Consider the following 20745-nt stretch of genomic DNA (forward strand, 5'->3'; position numbering starts at 1 on the left):
AACATTCAAATAGTCCGTTTGTTTCCTGGCATTTCGGTTCAGAGGTTGGCCAAGTGTTGAAATCAGGAATGATAGTTAAAAATAGTGCAGTAACGTGTCGGTTTTATCGTATAGCCAAAATTCTGCATCCAATTCAACACGCATCGAGCAGAAGGCAGTGTAACTATCTTCATTTCACATTCACTATGTATGCATAAAATTCGCAACACAGTCATAACTATAAACGCGACAGAGGGAATACTATAGGAGGAAAAACTGTAGTCGTTTTTGTCATTAGTTGGGTTTAAAACGTGAGCACGAGGAAATAAAGCCTGGTCTTGACAAATTATTATTAGACCGACAATCAGAGACGCTGTTGGTCGTTCAAGGAGAGCTCGTTTGTCGAATACGTTTGCTCGTTTCGCATCGACACTTAATGTGTCGGCCGTAGTGCATAGAAATAGTGGGTTAAACTCGCTGCAACCATTATCACGTGGTGCATAACAAACCTCTTCTTAGCGTGCTTATTATCGCGATGGAATTTTTGATTGCGCTGACTTCTTTGTGTTCAATCAAACAGTTGTGTTTTGACGGATGTGTTTAGCACAGCAGCGACTTGCGTTACGTAGACATAATTCGAGACGAATTAGAGAAGTCGCAGACGGAGTAATATTCCCAATGAGTTTGCGAAAAGATCGTTTTTATCCCTATCTAATTAAATCAACAAATATTCGTCTGAAGCTTGCACGCACGCAGGTTCGCTGCCCTAAATCAGCCGTTAATGTAAATACAGGTAGAAAAACATTTACACGACGATAAAATCTGGATTACGTAACCAAACGCGACCATTACTCCAGAAATTTAACTAACTCTGACTCAACATTGCGAGAGCAAATATTATTAATTTGTGCACACTGCGAGTGACACCAGAAGCAAAATAATTGACAGAAGCGTTTACTGGCCGAAATAATCTATTTGCTAAATATAATTATTGTATGAATTTTTTTCTCAAAAAATTGAAATTGGCGGTTTCGTTTGAGCAGCAATGTGCAGTTTATAGTGCAGAATAATAACACCAAGGATTCCTTGCTATTTGAGGCGACTGCAACTAGGTTACCAGCAGCAACGATCATTGCAACAAGGTGTAGCTCGCTTTCTACTTCTGGTTTGTTGAAAAGTGGATAATCAATTTAGCAATTCCGCGTCGGCGAGATCGAAAGCACTTCTGCGATAGGATTGGCCGGCAAGTGATCATGACACCGTGTCTACACAGTGACGAGTGACGGGATCGTGGACAAAGATGCTTTCGAAACGGTCTTCGTCAAGACAGATCGATAGAAAAGGATCGTGGTGGTCCAGAGAAGTGAATATACTGGGTGTCAACAACTGTCTCGCCGTCGAACTTCTTTTTCCGTTTCGTGCCAACACGTGGTCCTCTGTCTGCAATGTAAATCGAAATGATCAGATTCGACAAGTAAAAAGTGGAAAAATATTATTAAACCGTGAACGTTTACCAAACAACATCTTGCTGTTTTTTTATATTTTATTTTATCTTTGATATTATTATTGAAAGACAAAAGAAAAGCATTCGATAAAAACTACGAGGATATGCATATCTACTGAAGCATATCTACCGAGCGACAAATGAGTAAAAATAGAAACGCTCTAAAGAAGCCGTAGATTCCAGCAAATGTAAAAAAATATAAGCTGACAGTCGCACACAAGAAAAATTGAATCGCGTGCCTCAAGGACTAAATAAAAATATTGTATCGTTGTTAGCACATTGTAAATTGATATCGACGTCCGTCAGGCAGAAAAAAGGCCAACGTTTTTCCGTCAACGTCGCTAATTACTTAACAAGGCTCGTCGATCCGTAACAATCCATTTCTTCTCTTAAGAAAATTACGTAATGGTCTCGTGCACTCTAAAAAATTGATCGAGTGGCAGTAAACGAGTTAACTTGAATTAGCAGGAACGACCGTGCTCGTATTCGGAATTATGCAACGCTGTTTCATTCGTTGCTTGGATGGTCAACAGAAATCATCGGATCGACGCTTGTTAATTGTCCGAGCAGCTAATTCCGACGAGTTAAGGCCGGTCGTCTTAGGCGAGAAACACTTTCCGGTTTGTAATTAAGCTCGCCGAGGAGAAGCATACGGGTGTCGTTGTCCTTTCTTCGAAACGCGTCGTCGGATGAGTGATTAAAATTATCACTCGAGCATGGATTCGATCTCCGAGTCGCTTGCCATTGTTACGTTCATTCACAGATTAGCTGCGACACGCGTGTCTCGTATGGCTGTGAGGATACTGCATCGACTGCGTGAATTTTAATGGCTTTTGTTATCTGAAATTACAAGCTGCATCTTTTCCTGCCACGAATTAGAGAGGTTCTCTAACATAATCAATGATACATCAACTTGTCTTTGTTAGTTAGATCCGCAGTCTAAACATAATTATTGAGAAAACAGCTTGTTTCTGCTGACAACATGAAAATTCATTTCTAGTACATACATGAAACATCATGTCCACTGTCCTCTGTAAACACCCTTCCAGGCTCCAACAGTGTTTCTGCAGAAAGGGAATACAACATTGAGCATGCAATGTGAAATTAGCTAAATTGTTCAGTACATAAAAATTTCTTGAGAAAGTTTATACGATCAAAGCAAGTTCTCATTATATAAGAATCTAGGGGATAGAAGATCCTCCATCATGGTTCTCCTGGATTACATAAGAACAGCAATTTACTCCGGAGAATATTGATTTGCTGTAACATGCTCGGGTCCTGAATGAATCTCGTATCTGATGGTACGGAGTTCCCCTTTTGGAGCTACGATACAACTGGGAAAAATATATGAGGATGTTGTGATAGCATAAAAAGCAAATTCAGTGGGACCAGATTCGCATTAGCATAGTTTATCTGAATGTTCCGAGAGACTTCATATCGACGATGGAATAAAGTTGAAAGTTCGTGGAACTCGTTAAACCCTCTTTATCTGAGCGTGTTATTATCACGGCTCATTAAGTCTGTCTACATCGTTGGATAGTTGTTCTGGATGGGGGGGATTTGAGTTTCGCGGTCATCGATCGATTTAAAGTTGCATCAACTTGTCGCAATAAATCGCCCAGCTGCCATAAATCTACTCGCAATTAACAGCGACAGACGTAAACACCACGCGTGCTCGACCAACTGGCTCGATCGTATGTGATGTCACCGTTACGAAAGCCGGCTACCATAGCGTTATAGGTCTGTCGTCAAGAGGCGCGAATCGGCCCATCTCGATAATATAATCGACAACGGGGAACGTGATATCATTGTTCTCGCACGCAACAATGTCCCGTGAGACCACGTGAGACTCTCACGGCGACCTTGAGCAGTGATGTCGTAGAAAAATTTATACATATGCATGCTTAACGAGAAAAATGATAAATCATCGCGCCGACACGGTCTTCCCGACTGGCCATTCGTGATTGGAATTTCTATTGTGTTTTTTACAGAGGTCACTCTAATTTTCGCTCAGTCAGCACTAAAAATGCTTTACAGAATTTACGCCACTGTTTTTAGTACACATTTTCAATAAGAGTTGTTTGCGCAATTGCATAAAATCCGCTACTTAGTTAGGGGCAAAGTCGTCCATTTTTAAAAAATTTATTGTTGTACAACAGTACCCTTCTTTTTATGGATCAATGTCATTTTTTGAGATTTCTTCCATAATAGCATTCACGAGTATACTTTTGTGACAAGCTCGTGCACGCTATGATAAAAATGTTCGTTGGCTCGTTAGTTAACATAGTGCTTCTTCCCTCATTTTTTATCAGTTACGTGAGTTACTAGGAAACTGGCAGGGGAAATCTTCAACATGTTTGACGACTTTATAGCCCGAGGTGATACTCAGAGTGCAGAACACACAAACGTGTACATACAACGTTAATAAAATGACGCATCTTAGTCGGTCAGAAATGGTTCACGGGATATTTGGTATGTATGTGGATATATGTATACATCGACTGAATTAATTAGAACTCAGTAAGTTGCTCGTCTCGGTAACTAGAGGTGTACAAAATTACTGGGATGTCCATGGGTCCGGAAAGTGAAATCGTAATCAAATCGCCGCTGTCTAGGTTCCTCATTTTTTAATTTCTTGGTTTTTCATTCCTCAAAGATCTCTTCACTTCCCCATGCATAGAACTACACATGAAAATAACCTGAAGAACAGTCCAACGAAAGCCTAGCTGTTCCCAGCGACGATTCCTGACGGTTCAACGTGCAGATATCAATTTTCTGTTACAGTGTCGAGCGCGAGGCGTCGAAAAACATCGAGGAGAATGAGCGAGAGTGCTTCAAGGATGCGATTGTGTCGAGCAGGAGTCTCAACAAGGGCTTCGTCGAGACGACCCGGCTCAGGAACGCGATACCGGAGGTATGCAGGCCTTGTCGATTCGTACAAACAGTCTGGTGATCGACTTCAGGGTCAGTTTCTAATCGAATCTCTGCCTAGATCGCGGCCTGCATCATCGCCGCGTCTTTCCACATATCCGTCGGCCTGTGCATGGCCTACTCCGCCATTCTGATTCCGCACCTGGAGGCCGAGGACGCGGAACTGCACGCCACTCAAGAGCAAACTTCCTGGATAGGTAAGTGGCTCCCAATGTCTAGATCCGCGAGAAGCCGTGAATTGATTCAAAGTCTAGGCGAGGACGCAGCCTCTAGCACAATGAAGCGATCATCATCCCGTTTCCCTCGACCGCTTAATCATTTCACCGCGATTCCACGGTGGGAGGAGGCAGACACAATGTAACAGTTAGATAACACCGGATCTATCGAGTATGTTAATTCACCGGCTAGTCCGAGATAAGACTGTTTCCCTCTCGCGCCTTTCATGACTCCGGGCAATACGTCATCTCCAGATGCACGATAGCGTCGCGATAGGAATCCAGAGTGTGTCAAGTCTGCCTCTTATTAAGCAACATAGAAAGTTAGGACGGAACCAATTATAGAACAATGACCAAAATAAACTTCTTCGTTTACAAAGCATTGCATAATTCACAAAGTGGGCGATTGACCTGCCCCCTGCCAAAAATTGCGAACCCACGGCGAACTAACGCCGTAGAACGCAACGGTAGCAGTAACTGCAACTTTATTAGATTGCAATGTCCCATTAATCATGTCAAAAACGCATTCACGTTGAATGAAGCAAGAAACCGGACAATTTCAACCGGTAGTTCTAGCGCAAAGCCTATTTGTCTCGGAACGAGTTCTATGATCTAACAGTGGTTCTCCGGTGAATGTTGCAGCCAGCGTGGTGGTGGTGTGCGCGCCTATCGGTGCCTTGATGGGTGGTTTCCTCATGGAGATCTTCGGAAGACTGAGAACCCTTCAAATAGGTTCTATCCCCTGTATCGCGGGTTGGATCCTCATCGCCCTTTCAACCAACTTTCCTATGCTTCTGTGCGGCCGCCTGTTGTCCGGTTTGGCTACCGCGCTGGCGACTTCACCAGCCATTGTCTACATCACCGAGGTCGCGCGACCGGAGCTTAGGGGATCGATGATATCGTTCGGCCCGACTCTGGCCTCCTTCGGCATGGTCCTCTCGTACTTGAAGGGCGCCTACATTCACTGGCGAGTGGTAGCCTGGATCAGCATCATCTACGCTATCATACCTATCATTCTGGTCCAGCTGTTCGTTCCCGAGTCGCCGGTGTGGCTCGTCTCGAAAGGGAAATATACTGAAGCGAAGGCATCGCTGGATCGGTAAGGATCTTGCTACCTTAACCCTCATCGGATTTTGAATCCTGTTGTCATTTTCCCGTAGGCTGTACAGGTACGAGATCAAACAGGGTCAGAAGGATGCGTCGCAGGCACAATACACGACCATAATGAAGGAGAACGAGATCAAGATGAGCGAGCAGAGGAATAGCAAGCACGGTAGCACGTTGCACAAGTTACGAGGATTCCTGAAACCCACCGGCTGGAAGCCGATGATCATCCTCTTCCTACTGTTTTCCTTCCAACAGTTCTCCGGTATCTACATCACCCTCTTCTATGCCGTTACGTTTTTCCAGGTAAGCAGCATGATTGACAACGTCGCGTCGGCATCCTCTCAACCGGATGCCTGTCTCACGACGATTACTCCAATTTCAGGAAGTCGGCTCAGGCGTGGACCCGTATCTTGCTTCGATTCTAGTCGGTGTAACTCGGTTCTTGTGCTCCATGGTGAACACTTGGCTTCTCAGACGGTACAAGAGGCGAGCGCTGTGTATCATCTCATCTTTAGGGATGACTGTGTGCATGGGCGTTTCCGGTTATTTCACTCTGCTGATTAAAGAAGGCGATCGGTCTGGCTATTGGGTATATATTTAACATGGTTCATTGATTACAAGCGGAATCGTTGATATTAGGAATATCACCGCAACACGTGGTTCTTTTTGTAGGTACCTGTTCTTTGTCTGCTGCTTTATGTCTGCACCTCAATGGTGGGCATGCTGACCATACCCTGGACCATGACCGCAGAATTATTCCCCACGGAGATTCGAGGAATCGCTCACTCTATCAGCTACTCGATAGCCAATTTGCTGTTGTTCGCCGCTCTCCAGAGCTACAGGAGCTTACAGGCCTTCCTGGGTGGTACGTAACCTTGAAATCTCTTATTAACTTAGACCAGCAGCAGATCGATTCAGTCAGGGTATCGAACTCATGAGAAATTTCTGTTCCAAAGGGTCCTATGCGGTGCAGTGGTTCTTCGCGGGCGTGTCGATCGGAGCGGCGGTGTTCGTCTGGATCCTTCTACCGGAGACTCACGGCAAGAAGCTCTCCGAGATCGAGGAGTACTTCCAGAACCACTTCGTGGCGATCGGAGCGGAGGCCAAACTGAAGAAGGCGAAGCAAAATCGAAGACGCGAGAAGAAATACGGGAAATCGGCGGTCACGGAGCCGCTGAACCCCGCGAAACCGAGACCCGCGCAGAACGTGTAAATGAAAGGTGTTGAATCGCACGGGCTGGGACCGCGATGAGCAATTCCTGTAACCATGATTAGTAGCCGTAAGTAACAACGTTCGTTCGACACATGACACAGGGATGACGTTCTTTAGCTAGTCTCTGGAAAACTATAAGAGTTTAATGAGCAACGCGCGCACCGACCACCTTTTGGTATCATTAAATAACGTCGTCGATGGTAGTGTACGGAGTCGTGGAGTAGTGTTCGGGGAACGTGTTTCACAAAAAAAAGCTGCTTAGTTACGTACTTAAGCTTTTCGCTTGCGCTTTAGTGTTGTAGAAGACAGCCACGATAAAGGAAACGGGCTTTATGGCTGAGCGTTGATCGTCTCCGTGGGTTACGCAAGAATCTTTGAGGATCGTATACACGTGTAGCGAGTATCGTGTGGGCATGATGCAATCGCGTTGGTGTACTAGCGGGTTTACTGCACCTATTCGTGTCGCTCTCCGTGATATCGCGAAACCGGCTGGAGACGATCAACGTTGCCGAGTGACGGATTTTGTTCTACCAAATAAAGAGAAAGAACGGAGAAACCGAAAACACGACTCTACACGCGACACACACAAAACAGTATTACATGTTGATCTGATACAGTCTTCCGTGCAAATGTTCACGGATGGCCGTAGAAGAGACGGATGAAAATTCTTCGTGCACGACGTTGGCTACGCGGCGCTACGGGGCACCCTGGCGCACTACATTCTATGGTGATTCGTCGTTCGCCGCTTACCGGGCGAGCTGAGCATTCCTTCCTTGGAAATCGATTTAAACAACTTCGCTGTGATCTAACAATATTTGCAAAGAAAATCGTATGATAGGGTATCGCACCGACCTGGGTATCATTTCTGCGGACCCGGTTTCAAACGGTTCATCGAATGGTTTGATTCAGCCAGAAGCGATCTACGTGTACATTACTATAGAAACAATACTTTACCAAGTTACTTTTAACGTATAAGCGACAGAGTCTGTAATATAATTCATTATTTAAGGTATTAGTCTTCATCTCGTATTCCAAATGCCCAGGTCCGGTGTCTTCTTTCGCCTCTGAATGATTTCATTTCCGCGCAAGATGTCTGAAAATACACGATACTATTTGGAAATACATGTCTAGTGAAACTTTGTGGTTTTTTGGGTATGATATTTACCCATTGATTCGCGTTCAGTATTCTCAGGCATCCTGTTACGTACGCAGGTGCTATTTTCAGTGAACATCCATCTTGATTCATTCGACTTACGGGCTAGTTTCTTTCTATGCCACCTGTCCATTCGAGCAGGTACTTAAAACTACCACTTTTTGTACATCGTTTATTCACGTGTAATACCTAACTTTATAAACCCAGCCGTTTTTAAATATTTTTGTAATATATACCAAAACGATCTACTTGTGGTATGTAATAGACTAGCCGGCCGCACAATGTGCTTTTTAAATACAAGTTCTGTACAGAGAAACCGTTGAATATAATCATTAGATTGCGGGACTATATGAAAATCTATCTCCTTGTGGATTAGTTTATCAAAAAATAGTGTGAAACAATGTGTTCCATCCATTATCGAGAACGATATTAATCAAAATAATTGTGTTCACGTGTGTACAAATGTTATAACCCCAAAAATCCGCAGTCTAGTAATTACACATTGAGGCATAAGATAGATCTAATATCGAATGTGCATTGCGTATCGTACAAGAAGAAAAATTCCAAACGTTTTGGGCATCTTTCTACAGTCACACCAGCCAAATCTAGTTCGTAGATTCACCGTTTAAAATCGTAGAGGATGCAACAAGACAATAAACATGTTAGAACCTGTATGTAATAGGTTTCCAGGACGTGGAACGCAGATGTCAAAAATGTTAGGTCTATCTTAGGCGTGATTCACAGAGCCACTGGAAATCCGCGCGGATGTTCTACCGCTGACTAATCGAGTGTACTTTTATTCGATGTGATAATCTCGTAATCAGTGGACCAGGTTAAACGGAGATACTCGATGAAAATGATGGCCGATCGAACGTCCAACTTACCTTGTCGGCGGCAGATGGTGACGTGACGAGTAGGACTTCCGGTTGGTTTAATTCATGGTCCGTTTGTCCGAGAATCGTTTGAGGAATTACAAATCCATGAAAATCAATCCAACCAAACTCTCGATGATCGTGTCGATACCTGGAAAGGGTGAACTCACGATTACTCTTTCATTAAGACAGACAGCCATTAGCTTACTTTCGAAAGACCGTTGGGCAGTTTTAAACGTCGAGATTTTTAGTTCGACAAGTGCCTTTCGTTTTTCAAACTGTTCGGTGATTATTTGTAATATATAAGTGTGCGTGCTGAACGAGCAGAGTAGCGTTTGTAATTCATGTACAATACTTTGTATCGTGCTATAAGGTATGCTTGTATTCCGTATGTACACATGTACGCATGTACCGTACGTCTATATGTGTATACCATTATAAAATTTCGTAAAATGTTTCTAATAAAATTGTATTTTTGGAAACCTCAAACGGGACGACTCTGTTACCCACCCAAAATATTTATAACTCATAGCCTAAGGATTTATTTATTGAATAATATATTAATGATTGCTATATTTATATAGATATTTATGCGAATTTCCACGTACCTTTGCAATAGACAGCTCGAACGAACGCCTCCGACAACAATCGTCAAACATCGTCAAACTTCTGCGAGCCGCCATGAAAGCTAAGCGCTGATTGGTTGGCGGGGGAAGATGCGCGCGCAGATGACAGAACGCGCGTTCGAAATTCGAATTTAAAATTACAACTGCAAGAGCAAATCATGGTTGATAAAGAAAAAACTGTTGCACTAAAACCAATGCATGCGATATTTATTGGCGGTCTAAGAAGAAAAATACACATCGGAACGGTTTGAAAGTATACGACAATTGGCTTTATTCAGACGCGAATCCGTCAACTGACGAACAGAAATTAAATACGAGATGTAATTACATGAGCTCCATAAATGTACGCATACGTGTATAGCATATAAAGTCGACATTGAGTAATAAAGTATACAGGGTGGGCCAAAATCAATAGCTCGATCAATACACGCGTCATACCTTGCCGAAACGGAACCGTATTCTACATGCATTTCGACTAATTTTAAAATTCCGAATCAGCTCTGTCCTGTTCGAGCGGCGAAGTACAGACCACCCTGTATATTCCAGACGAAAATCTTGCAACGGAACAGACCTGTTGTACAAACGATATCTTAATTGCAACGTTTTGCAGCAGTATCGCGTATTAATTCTGTCAATTTCGATCTTGTTTTATCTCCGGGGAGAAGGAGTACGCTACCTACGATCGACTAGTGGAGAAACATCGTTTTACACTAAAAAAAGAAAAACAGACAAAAGAAATAACAACAAGGAGGAAGAATAAACGAACGGAGAAAATAAAGATGTTAAGACACACGATATACTCGGAACACGGGGACTAGTGTTTTGAAATCTCGTTTATTGACAGACAATACGAAGCAATCGACTATTCATCGTTCGCATATAAAATATATCCTCTAAACACTAGTAAGATTAGCGTATTAAATACGTCGGCGATTCAAACAACGGTACAATATTGCGTCTCGTGGATTCCCCTTTCCTACTTGGAAAATCGATAGAAAACGATCACGATCGGGATAGAGCCGGGGAACACCGAGAGGTATACACACCTATGTATTTTTAATAATAATATCTGTGCGTGTCAAACGTATACGGGGCGGGGTCAACCGAAAACAAAAAGAAGAATGAGCCGGTCGATTTTGCCAACAGAATTAATAGCCATGTCTGCGGTGCAAAAATTTGTTTAACCCTATATGCGTATTATAATTCGCTTTGGACGAACGAATACCATTACGAAGCGAAGAAGGATCGGCGCAAAGTTTACTCGTGCAAGAACCAATAGAATATCCGCAGACGGTCTTCTTCTTTTCTCTCCCTCGAAAACTCGAGAAAACGATGCTCCTACTTGTTACATCTCTCTCTGTCTCTCTCTCTTTTTTTCTATTATCTCGTATGCTAATCGTTTGTCGACGCACGCGGCTCCACAGAAGCGTATTCCTCTTTTCTTTTTACATCGCAACGATTTCTCACGATCGTGCCCACACGGACCCCTCTTTTTCTTACTCGATCATCTCGGAATCATTCGAGACACGTATGGACACCGACGTGGAAACGCTTACGATGACCCCTTTTCGGTGATCAGATCATTTCTTAAGCCCTCGAGTGCCCTAGTACTTTTCGAATGCGTAGTCAGTCTTCTGCCGATCTGAGAAAGTGTGACTGCGGATCTTCGTGCATTTTATGCAATGTAATGACCTAGCCTCCAGTCTAGTGTTCCTTCTCGAGAAATTTTATAAAATTGCATGGTTATTTCTCATTTCTTGAGAAATTCAAATCTAGGAAAATTCTTATGAATCTCATTTATTTTATAACATATTTTCGGAAATGAACAAATACGTATGTCTCACCATTAGTCAAAATATGCTACATTTCAATGTAGGTATTTAAATATTTCTGTTACTTGTGATTATACGAAAAAATGTCACAGGAGAAATTTGCACTGTTCAATAAGGTAAATACATATAATGGCAAAATAAAAAGATTTTTTGGAAATCATATTTCGAAATTTCAAGGTCATCGTTATTTTTATTTAAAGGAGGTCATATAATTATTCTATATTCCTATTCAGAAAAAAGACAAATCCAACGATGTGCCATGGTCAATAGTTAAGTTGAATTTCACAATTTTCAAATTAAGTGCGCCACGTCATCCTTTTATCCGAACGATCTCAAACTTTACACAAATTTTTTTTCTCACCTAAAGGAATCTCGATAAAAATTTTTCTCCAAGTATAGCTTAGGTCCACCGTAATGTACATATTGGACAGCAATAAACATTGAGTTAATGTTTCTTGCACGTTCAATAAATATTATCAACAATCGTTGATTGGAATATCGATATTCCAAATATCATAAGTTTTCCAATATTTTTTTATTTTATTAAAAATTCTAGAGAATTCTCGAGAAATATAGTCTTATTTCTCATTTCTCGAGAAATGAAAAATGATTGAGAAATCAGGAACACTACTCCAGTCAGCAAAACAATTCGATTTCTCTTGCTAATTTTTATGAAACTCGCGTAAAGACCCGCCGTCTAGTCATAGTGTAACACCGGTCGCTGAAGCGAATGAGTTAATTCATTGATTAAATTGCAGAAATTGTTGGATAGGACAAGGATTGCGTTCGTTTATGCTTTCATATATCCGTAGAAACTGATTATATTTTACAAGATTTCCTTGCTTACTTTTAGGAGCCATTGAGCGAAACTACAAGCATCTATTTCATTTCTGGAGATCAGTTTCTCAAGGTGCACAAACGGTCGCAGTGTGGGATCAATTAATGAAGAAATGCAGAAAGGGATCGCCTTTGAATGAGACTCGTCAAGTGCATCAATAAGTAATCCACTATTCTCTGTCGCATTGAAAGAAGAATGAGTCCAATGCTGGTTTCATCGAAATTCGTCCAAAATCGCAGTTTATAAAGTAGCCTGCGGACCTTCAAGCGAATTCTCAACTTTATCGACCGTTTTAGAAAACTTTTAGGAAAGGGCACATCTCACATCGACTAGAAGAATAACGGAGAAAGATGGTAACACACAATTGATGAGAAATATGCAGGTTTCCTTGCATTTTGCGAACTCGAGAATAGACTGAAGGCCCGCAGTCTATTTATAAGGGAGAAAAGGGAACGAAGATGTTTTGAAAATAAATAGTAGATTATTTATTGGTAGACCTAGCACTTCACTCAGCGCAGCAGACTTACGAAATGACCTGATACAATTAAACATTATGCGAAGTTGCCTTTTTTTTTTGTTATCCTTTATCGATTAAAAACAAATATAGCGGGGATATAGCTATAGTCGATGTAACGAACGATTCACGCGCAGATCGAACGTCCACGTGGCCTGATCATCCGGTCGTCGTAATGCAAAATTGGCAAGGACCTCGTTAATACAATGTTATAATAATTCTTCATATACCTACGAATATCGTACACGCATTAGTAAATACAATGTAAAACCTGTTGTCAATAATAATGCTCAAAAACTTAACAAAACAAGCGATTCCACTTTCTCTCTCTCTCTCTCTTTCTCTCCCTCTCTTGTTTTCCTTCTCTTCTTCCTATTCTTTTTTTCTCGTTTCTTTATAAACGATCGCGACACTACGCAGAGTCCAGCGGTGCTGAAGACTCTCAGCACGACCAAAACGCTGCAGGCAGTGACGGTGAGCTACCTAATTCGTAATAATAGTTACATTAGGTTCTATATTTAATAATATGTATATATATACACGATCCGCACACACCAGGTCAAACTCTAAATTGTATTATGCTTGTTCTTTTTTTTTGTTCTTTTTCAAAGAAAAGTCGACGACGAATGGTTTGCGAGAAGAATAATCGCGAACATAAACATTGACGGTTCTACGAACCTTGGCAAAATTGGTAGTCACGGATACAGGGTTGTTCAATAAGAGCTGAGTGTACGAATACCTCTGATGGGCCCAAAAATACAAAGATAAAATCAAATGGTTGTAAAAGGTAGATCTAACGGACATAAATCCTTGTACTCAAGTCATCTGATTAATAACATTTAGGTCCGTTATTTCAGGGATACTGGTTTCAGACCCGGCATTGTAAAAGATGCAGACGCGCACCGACAACAGTCATAGAAAGGAGGAGCAACCCTACCTCAGTAAAGAAGGGTTCCGAAGAGGTTCGTTTTAAGCGAACTGAACAAACACAAAATCCAACCGGTCGTTATCAACAGCGAGGTTCAACAGGACGAAGACAATTTCAGAATAACAGAAATGACAGCTTTAGACGCCAGCAAGGACAGCAGATGCAGCAGCGAGTTTTCAGGAAGCCGTTCGCAAGAATTTGGCTGCTGGGTTGTCTAATATGGATGCAGTTCTTCAACGATTAGAAGAAGGTGAACTGGCGGTTCCAAAGACGTTGCAAGTGTGAAAGATTGCGAGCTACCCAACATTTATGCTGTCTTTCGAGTCGCTCTTGGCGTATTGGAAGTAAAACTAGTTATTTCTCTCTCCAGAAGAGATTACAATCTGATCATCAGATAAGAAGAGGATAATTATCATAAAATAGCACAAGGTCTAAACAGCGTTACCAACAGCCTTTTAATATTTTAAACATGCTGCTTAAGACGAATAGCGTTCATAGAAAGATCAATGTCCACAGAGGAGTCCAGTATCCTAAATTTGTTAAGAACCAACAGAGGTATTCGAGTCTCTCAGCTTTAGCAGCAACCTAAAATCATTGCAGCTAGTTTACACCAACCAAAGTATCTCAAGCGAGGAGCAATCGATGAAAATGATCATTCGCGTCCGTACAATCTCGTCTTGCGATTTCTATCGTCCTATGAAAATAGATGATACATATTCTTTGATGACGTCGATGATACACGCACAGAGGGATTTAAAGCCAGTCACATAAAACCTATAAACAAACAATGTACCTCAAAATCAACGAAAGAATCAACCTTCTCGTTAAAAACAAACTCTCCTCCTATATGAAACAATTGTTCAATACTGACCATATATACTCGTGTATAAAATTTCATTCACCCTCAAAGAACTATTAAAATGGCGATCATGGATAGATCCACTCAAATCCTTGCAAATCAATTTTCTCTTACGCGTTCTCGAACCTACTAGAAGAACAGAACAGAAGAGTTAAAGAATTAATCACTACGTATGATCAATTTTGTATCTCTAAACTGATTTCATTAACTAAACTATTTTGATGTTGTGGGACTTTTTGGAGTCGAAGTCTGGCAGTCTCAACGTGATTATTGTTTAACACTAGGTTTACAGAAAAATTAGAATTCAGATGAAACTATCGTTCAAGGGTTGACCGACCACCTGAAGCGTTCATCATGGTAATATCTCGAAGCTTTGCTTTTGTGGTACAGAGTAAGTTTGCAGATCCTATGACACCGACAATAGAATCACGCTGTACAAGCGGTTAATGGTTCCTCTACATTTAATGAAACGACAATCGAACGCGAAGAAGATGGAGAACCGGATTAGCTAGGGAAACATTCTAGATAAAATTATCACTGTTCCGTTTTACGTTTAACGTGAGACCGACGAATAAACGGGAGGAGACACTCTACCCTATTTATGCAGGCTACAATCGCTTCGAAGACGACAGCGTTATCTTTTTACAAGACGATGAAAGACGATCCCCGGAACAAATCTCGTCCTGACCACGCCAAAGGCACCAAGTAAAAGAAGTAGCGCTGACACAACACTCGAGACACATGCTCTTTCTCTGTTCTCATTTTGTTTTTCCTCTGTCCGCAATTCGTCCGACAGCTTCTTTTGGCACTGTTTGGCCGTCTATTAGAATCGACACGATCGAGTCAGGTGAGACGTCTGCGTTCAATCAATCTTTCTTATTCTTTCGTTCGTTCTTCAATCACGCGTCAATTGAATTGTTTACCCGTAAGACTCTCGCTTCTATTTTGTTTTCCTCGAGGGGGAAGGACCACGGTGTTGAATTTCGTCACACGATCTTCTATCAGAATCCTCCTTCTCCGTCTCTCTGGTTTTATTTTTTTAATACTTCGATGATTCGACTTTCAGAGAATACGATCTCGTTAAAATGATCTCTCAACTACACCGGATCCTAGCAGTAAGAAAAGACGAAGGGTGATCACTATTATATTTATATATCATTTCATCCTTATATATATGTATAGTAGAACAGAAACGACAATGGCACAGAACGTTTTCTTTTACTAAACCTTGTTACGTTAGCTTTGATTCAGCGTTTTCCCATTATATTATTGGCAACGTGGCGCGCACACAGTTCCCTCCTCCGCACATCGACATTCACGCTGCTCCGAATGTGACTCTTGGTATCACGATGGATTCATATATCCATTTTGTTAAATCTTCAGCGTATCGTTCTCCTATTCGTTTCTACTCTAATTTCCGCCCATTTCTGTAATCTCTCCCTCACACTCACTCTATCGACACACGCGCTTCTTCTGTTTCTCTCTCACTCACAGACACGTTCTTCGAGCTCTTGTGTGACATATTGCCCCGTTAGATCCGGTGGAAACGATCCCACTGTTCCGTTCGCGTCTATCGGGTCATTGTGCGTCCTTGGAAATCTGACTAGCACATGCACTTCCGAACCAGTTTCTGTTCTCCGCGATTTCAACCTCGCGTCGATAAACGAACACGGCGGTCCAAAACCATCAAACTGCCAACTCTACTTCCTTAGTCAACAACTTCCTTAGTCAAAAATTAATGAAATCAGATTCTAGCCCAAACAGTAAAGTCTTGGTCGCTTAAACATCCCCTGGTTTTAATGGTTTCTCATTGAAATAAAAATCAGATTTTATGAATCAAACAACCGCTAAAATATTTCTCTTTGTCATAACAAACAGCGGAATTAATTTAGTTTGCAGTTTTGTGGATTTGCACCACAGTACAGCGTTTGCACGGGTCTTCGTTAATACTGAATTGCGAAAACACGTTCTTCTTATAATTTATTCAATATTGAACATGTTGCCGTCTGATTCCGGGAGAAAATGATATTAAACCTGGTTTATTTCTTCTGTTCGCTTTATCGCAATGTGCACAGCACGCATCAGTCAATATCAGCGATGTTCCTGAATCTGCGAGCAAACGTATCACGTGTTTTATACAATATTTTGTTGTCTGACCCCGAATACATTGAATCTGCGTTCTCGCGTACATTCTGCGCGTAGATCGTATCAAGATTCTCTCGGCAGTGATGTCGCACTGTCAAAATTTAAAAAAAAAAAAGACAAGACGAAGAAGAAACATGTTCGTTTAACGGTAATCACATTTCTCTCGAAGCTTTTGCAACCAACCACTAAGAGAGACGCACAACAATACACTGAAATATCTAAATATAATATATGTACATTATAGATCTTAACGAGTAGCAAACAAGAAGAATTCCAGAAATATATAAAATCACAAACGAGTGGACGAGAAGCACGATTCTGTTCTTTGCCGCGAGCTTCACGCGACGCGGGAAAGATCTCCATTTTTCTCTTTTTCTTTCTCTCTTAAGGAAGCTTTCTCTCTCGCCAGAAACAACGCTGCAACTTAATATCAAAGTCCGTGAAAAATCTTACATCCTAGAACGACGGTTATATCCCTGCATCGACGATTGACTGTGTGAATGAATATCGTTAAAAAAATAACTTCTACGGGGAATAAAACACGTATAACGGTACTGCGGAGCTATCAGAAACGAGAACAAACGAACAAAAGAACATCGGGAACTCTTGGTTACGTTGCAATATGTATAAATTCTTTCCTCGTTCGTTTTTTTTTTTCATCGTTTTTGGCAAACAAAACAATGGGATAGCGAAACATGCACAACGATTGGTTTTCTCATCGTGCAACATCACTGTCAGGAGCTGAACTCAGCCATGTCGCACACCGTAAAACATCTTTTGCCGTGACAGATCAGTCTATAAAATGTTCGAAGTGAGAAGCTTTCGACTTTGTCGTTCCCGGGGTCTTCACGGATTGGACTTACTGAGGAAGCTAAACAGCATATTCTCATGCCTCGCACTCAGACGAGCGAATCTCCTAAGTATCGCGATCCTGAGTGTCGCGGAGTTTGACGTTAGTTAATTCTTGCTATTACTACGCGGACTAGCCGGTTGACTGTTCGCCTGTTGCGCGCGCTGGATGTAGATGTTCAGAAGCTTTAGTTTGCTGGTGTACAGACAGCTCAGGTGAGGCTTCAACACCTCCTCGCCGACTGCCAAATGTATCGCCACCATACAGAACACAGCGCTCTTACGTACTGCACTTTCGCTATCGTCATAAGCCTAGAAAAGTCAAAATAATTGTTAACACGTGGCGATGCCTCTTCCTAGAGGTTTTCTCCAGAGGTCGAAAGAGTTATGGAAACTAATTAAAAGCATTAACCTAGAAATACTGCTAATAGGATTTTTACTTGCCTTGATGAGGCCAGGCATAACTTTGGATAGATGCGGCTCTATCGCTTCCCGGCCCCAGTGTTCCACTACTTTGTGCAGCATTTTAATCGCTCCCATGTTCAAGGGGTACGGTTCAGTGGTGATTATAGTTGAGACTAAATGTATGACCTGCTCTGGCTTTAGAACCATCGCTATCGTCGCGGCACATTTTTCTGCCACCCAGAAAACCTGTTTCCACGCAGCATTATTAATAGTTTCGAATGCTACGTTACTATGAGTCATTCCAAATCGGAATGAACGTTTCCAGAAAGTAATATTGTTTCTTGCAAGAATACTTACGTTAGTTCTCGTGTTGCCGCTATTGCTGCTGCTGCTACTGGAAGAATCTAGTTTCTGATCGTCCAATTTGTACGCGTTAATTACTTTTAAAACGAGCAGTTCGGGGTACACGGAAAAACTGTCTACGAGCTCGGGACACTTAAGCATGTCCATTAGCGTTTGAAGTACTTCTACTTGCATCTTCTTGCTGTCGTTAGTCAGACTATCTAGCAGCGTCTTAAGCAGTTTCCTGGCGGACAAAAACATAATAAAAATTCTAGAAGTGTCGGAAAATATTACTGTGACAGATTGTAGATGAATGAAGAAGTCCCTACTTAAAATGCTGTTTAATGAACGCAGCGTCGCCTTCCCGAACGTATAATTGGAACTCTTGTAGAGCTAATACTTTTTCGTCAGTTTGTGTCATCTTTGATTGGAGCGTTTTTATCATATTATCTAAAACTTCTGGCCTCTTCGCCGAATCTGGTAAAGGCCCCGCTGAAAACAGATTATAGCAGATTAAAGAAAGGAGCAATTATGGGATATTTTAATAAAAGTGGTGAACATACTGTGGCTCTTGTAACCATTATTTTCTTGAGGTAGAATGAGATCTCCCGCGATCGTGTCGCTGGATCCATTGACAGTGATAATACTCGTAACGGATCGTCCTCTTTGGGTGGGCGAAGAAACAGAAGATGAGCGACCCTAACATCCCAAAAAACAATATAAAAAAATCGGCTTTTAGAAATAACACGTACATCGTCCGTTTTCTTACCGAGTTACACAACGTAAGACCTTCTATTTTCTCTTCCACATCAGCCATATTGCTGATCCCGCTGTCTTTACTTGTGGTCGCTCTTTCTAAACGTTCAAACCCATAATTCTGAATCTCCGCTGTGGTGCGTCTTAACGATCTGTGAGAAGTACTTTCAAATTAAAATGACAAACAATGAGGGATTATTAGATGTTCCGTTCGCGTGTATGACAACTACTCACTTATAAACTTCTTCCAGGTTCTCATCAGCGTTCTCCACCTCGGTCTTGAGCTTCGAACGTGCCGGAGAGCTTTGAGCCCTGGGAGGAGGTGTACCAGGCGATGCTGGATTGGAGCCTGAGGATTTTCTAAGATGGTTCTGTACTAGGGGTAATGCTGCTTCCTGTAAATTCATATTTCTATCACTAATATATATTCTTATAGTATTTATATCCTATAATATTTGTATTCTTTACCTGGTAAGACTTGGGTAACTCGGCCAATATCATGGTCACTTTCGGGGGGTTCAAATTGTATAGAGATATGACAGCGTTCTGTGCATGCCTTCTGACATCCTGGCTCTTAACATCATTGGACCAATCAAGTAACCTCGCGAGTGCCGTCCCCGCGGAATTACTTAACGCAGACGGCTCCGCCGTTTCTGCTATTTGAGTTATAAAGGTAAGGGTGGCTACCTTCACGCGAGTGTTAGGCGTCTGAGTGGGATCCGTGAGATACCTCATTACCGCTGGTAGCAGTTGTTCCCCTGGGAAACATTCTCTGCAAACAGATGTTAAATAAGTATCCTGAATCGCACATTAAGAATTGCTTGAACCATAAATCACAAGGTCTCACCTGACGACATCGAGAGTTTTGTGAATTTTGGCCTGGATAGACCCGAGGAGATCGGTGCCTAATTTATTTAAGAGCCTGGCGCACAGGACATACAGCCAGTCGCCAAGGTCCTCGCTATGGGTGGCCACCAGCTCGTTCAACGTGTCCAAGAATAAACTGAACACCTTCGTGTGTGAATCCATGAACATCTTAGTAAAGATGTCTGTTACTTTGCGCAGCTGCGTCTCCGTAAGCGTGTTCCCATTGGAGAGGAAATGTTGTAAGCCTACCAAACCCTCTTTCCTATCTCCCCAATGTTTATGCGCACAATTTTCAATAATTTCCTTAATATCCTGCAAAATAATGTGTCCGTATATGTAAAATAATCACAACAGATAGCAATAACGACAGCCACACGAGAAAATCTTATTCGCAAAGTAGATGGATTTTGATTAATGATCGAGCCATAAACAACTTCCGCTGCAGGCGTTGAAACAAATCGAATGAATATGAGCTGATAGCAATAACGAAAATGGTTATATAAAACAGCAATTATTAGCGCGGGGATTGTTAGTTACGAAACGGAAATTACTTATGGTTCGACCTGATACGTCACAAATCTGTCTTTCTACGCCACAAGTGTATAGTATAGTTGTATGGAGTAAATGAATATGAATAGTAAATTGAACAAACCTTAGGGATAGACTGATCCCACATATCACGGTACAGTCTTTGCTGGGAGCCACTCCATGAGAACGACTAATGGGTAGATGGACGATGGACAGATATGGAGAACAGAACGGCGCATCGCGTTAGTCCAAACCAAACAAATACGCCGCAACAAAACCAAA

At 41.8% G+C, this 20745-nt stretch overlaps 3 protein-coding genes across 22 annotated transcripts in view; 1 reads left to right on the top strand and 2 right to left on the bottom strand.

The window, feature by feature from the left end:
- The window catches only part of LOC143215108 (uncharacterized), an 18792-nt gene extending 8971 nt beyond the window's left edge, over positions 1-9821 (bottom strand). For 9 of the 13 annotated variants that reach the window (XM_076436909.1, XM_076436920.1, XM_076436912.1 and 6 more), the window contains exons 1-3: positions 9583-9821; positions 8987-9125; positions 1097-2547 (exon numbers count right to left, since the gene is read on the bottom strand). In XM_076436909.1, coding sequence (XP_076293024.1) covers positions 1097-1112 — 16 coding nt within the window. In that variant the 5' untranslated portion in view covers positions 1113-2547; positions 8987-9125; positions 9583-9821. Of the gene's footprint in view, positions 2548-8986; positions 9126-9582 lie in introns of all 13 variants that reach the window. The other 4 variants (XM_076436921.1, XM_076436916.1, XM_076436914.1 and 1 more) reach the window with 4 other exon arrangements.
- The window catches only part of LOC143215102 (facilitated trehalose transporter Tret1), a 17068-nt gene extending 4992 nt beyond the window's left edge, over positions 1-12076 (top strand). The window contains exons 2-8 of the mRNA XM_076436900.1: positions 4268-4397; positions 4476-4611; positions 5272-5728; positions 5790-6039; positions 6119-6325; positions 6409-6601; positions 6693-12076. Coding sequence (XP_076293015.1) covers positions 4268-4397; positions 4476-4611; positions 5272-5728; positions 5790-6039; positions 6119-6325; positions 6409-6601; positions 6693-6949 — 1630 coding nt within the window. The 3' untranslated portion in view covers positions 6950-12076. The remainder of the gene's footprint in view (positions 1-4267; positions 4398-4475; positions 4612-5271; positions 5729-5789; positions 6040-6118; positions 6326-6408; positions 6602-6692) is intronic.
- Positions 12077-12130: 54 nt separating this feature from the next.
- Chb (CLIP-associating protein) overlaps positions 12131-20745 on the bottom strand; it is a 43203-nt gene continuing 34588 nt past the window's right edge. For 6 of the 8 annotated variants that reach the window (XM_076436881.1, XM_076436882.1, XM_076436878.1 and 3 more), the window contains 10 exons: positions 20588-20653; positions 19916-20247; positions 19537-19840; positions 19303-19463; positions 19082-19232; positions 18876-19011; positions 18642-18804; positions 18328-18556; positions 18010-18216; positions 12131-17877 (listed from right to left, as the gene is read on the bottom strand). In XM_076436881.1, the coding sequence (XP_076292996.1) occupies positions 17674-17877; positions 18010-18216; positions 18328-18556; positions 18642-18804; positions 18876-19011; positions 19082-19232; positions 19303-19463; positions 19537-19840; positions 19916-20247; positions 20588-20653 (1953 nt within the window). In that variant the 3' untranslated portion in view covers positions 12131-17673. The remainder of the gene's footprint in view (positions 17878-18009; positions 18217-18327; positions 18557-18641; positions 18805-18875; positions 19012-19081; positions 19233-19302; positions 19464-19536; positions 19841-19915; positions 20248-20587; positions 20654-20745) is intronic. The other 2 variants (XM_076436879.1, XM_076436880.1) reach the window with 2 other exon arrangements.

Source organism: Lasioglossum baleicum, chromosome 13 (genome assembly GCF_051020765.1).
Source record: "Lasioglossum baleicum chromosome 13, iyLasBale1, whole genome shotgun sequence".
NCBI classification, from domain to species: domain Eukaryota; kingdom Metazoa; phylum Arthropoda; class Insecta; order Hymenoptera; family Halictidae; genus Lasioglossum; species Lasioglossum baleicum.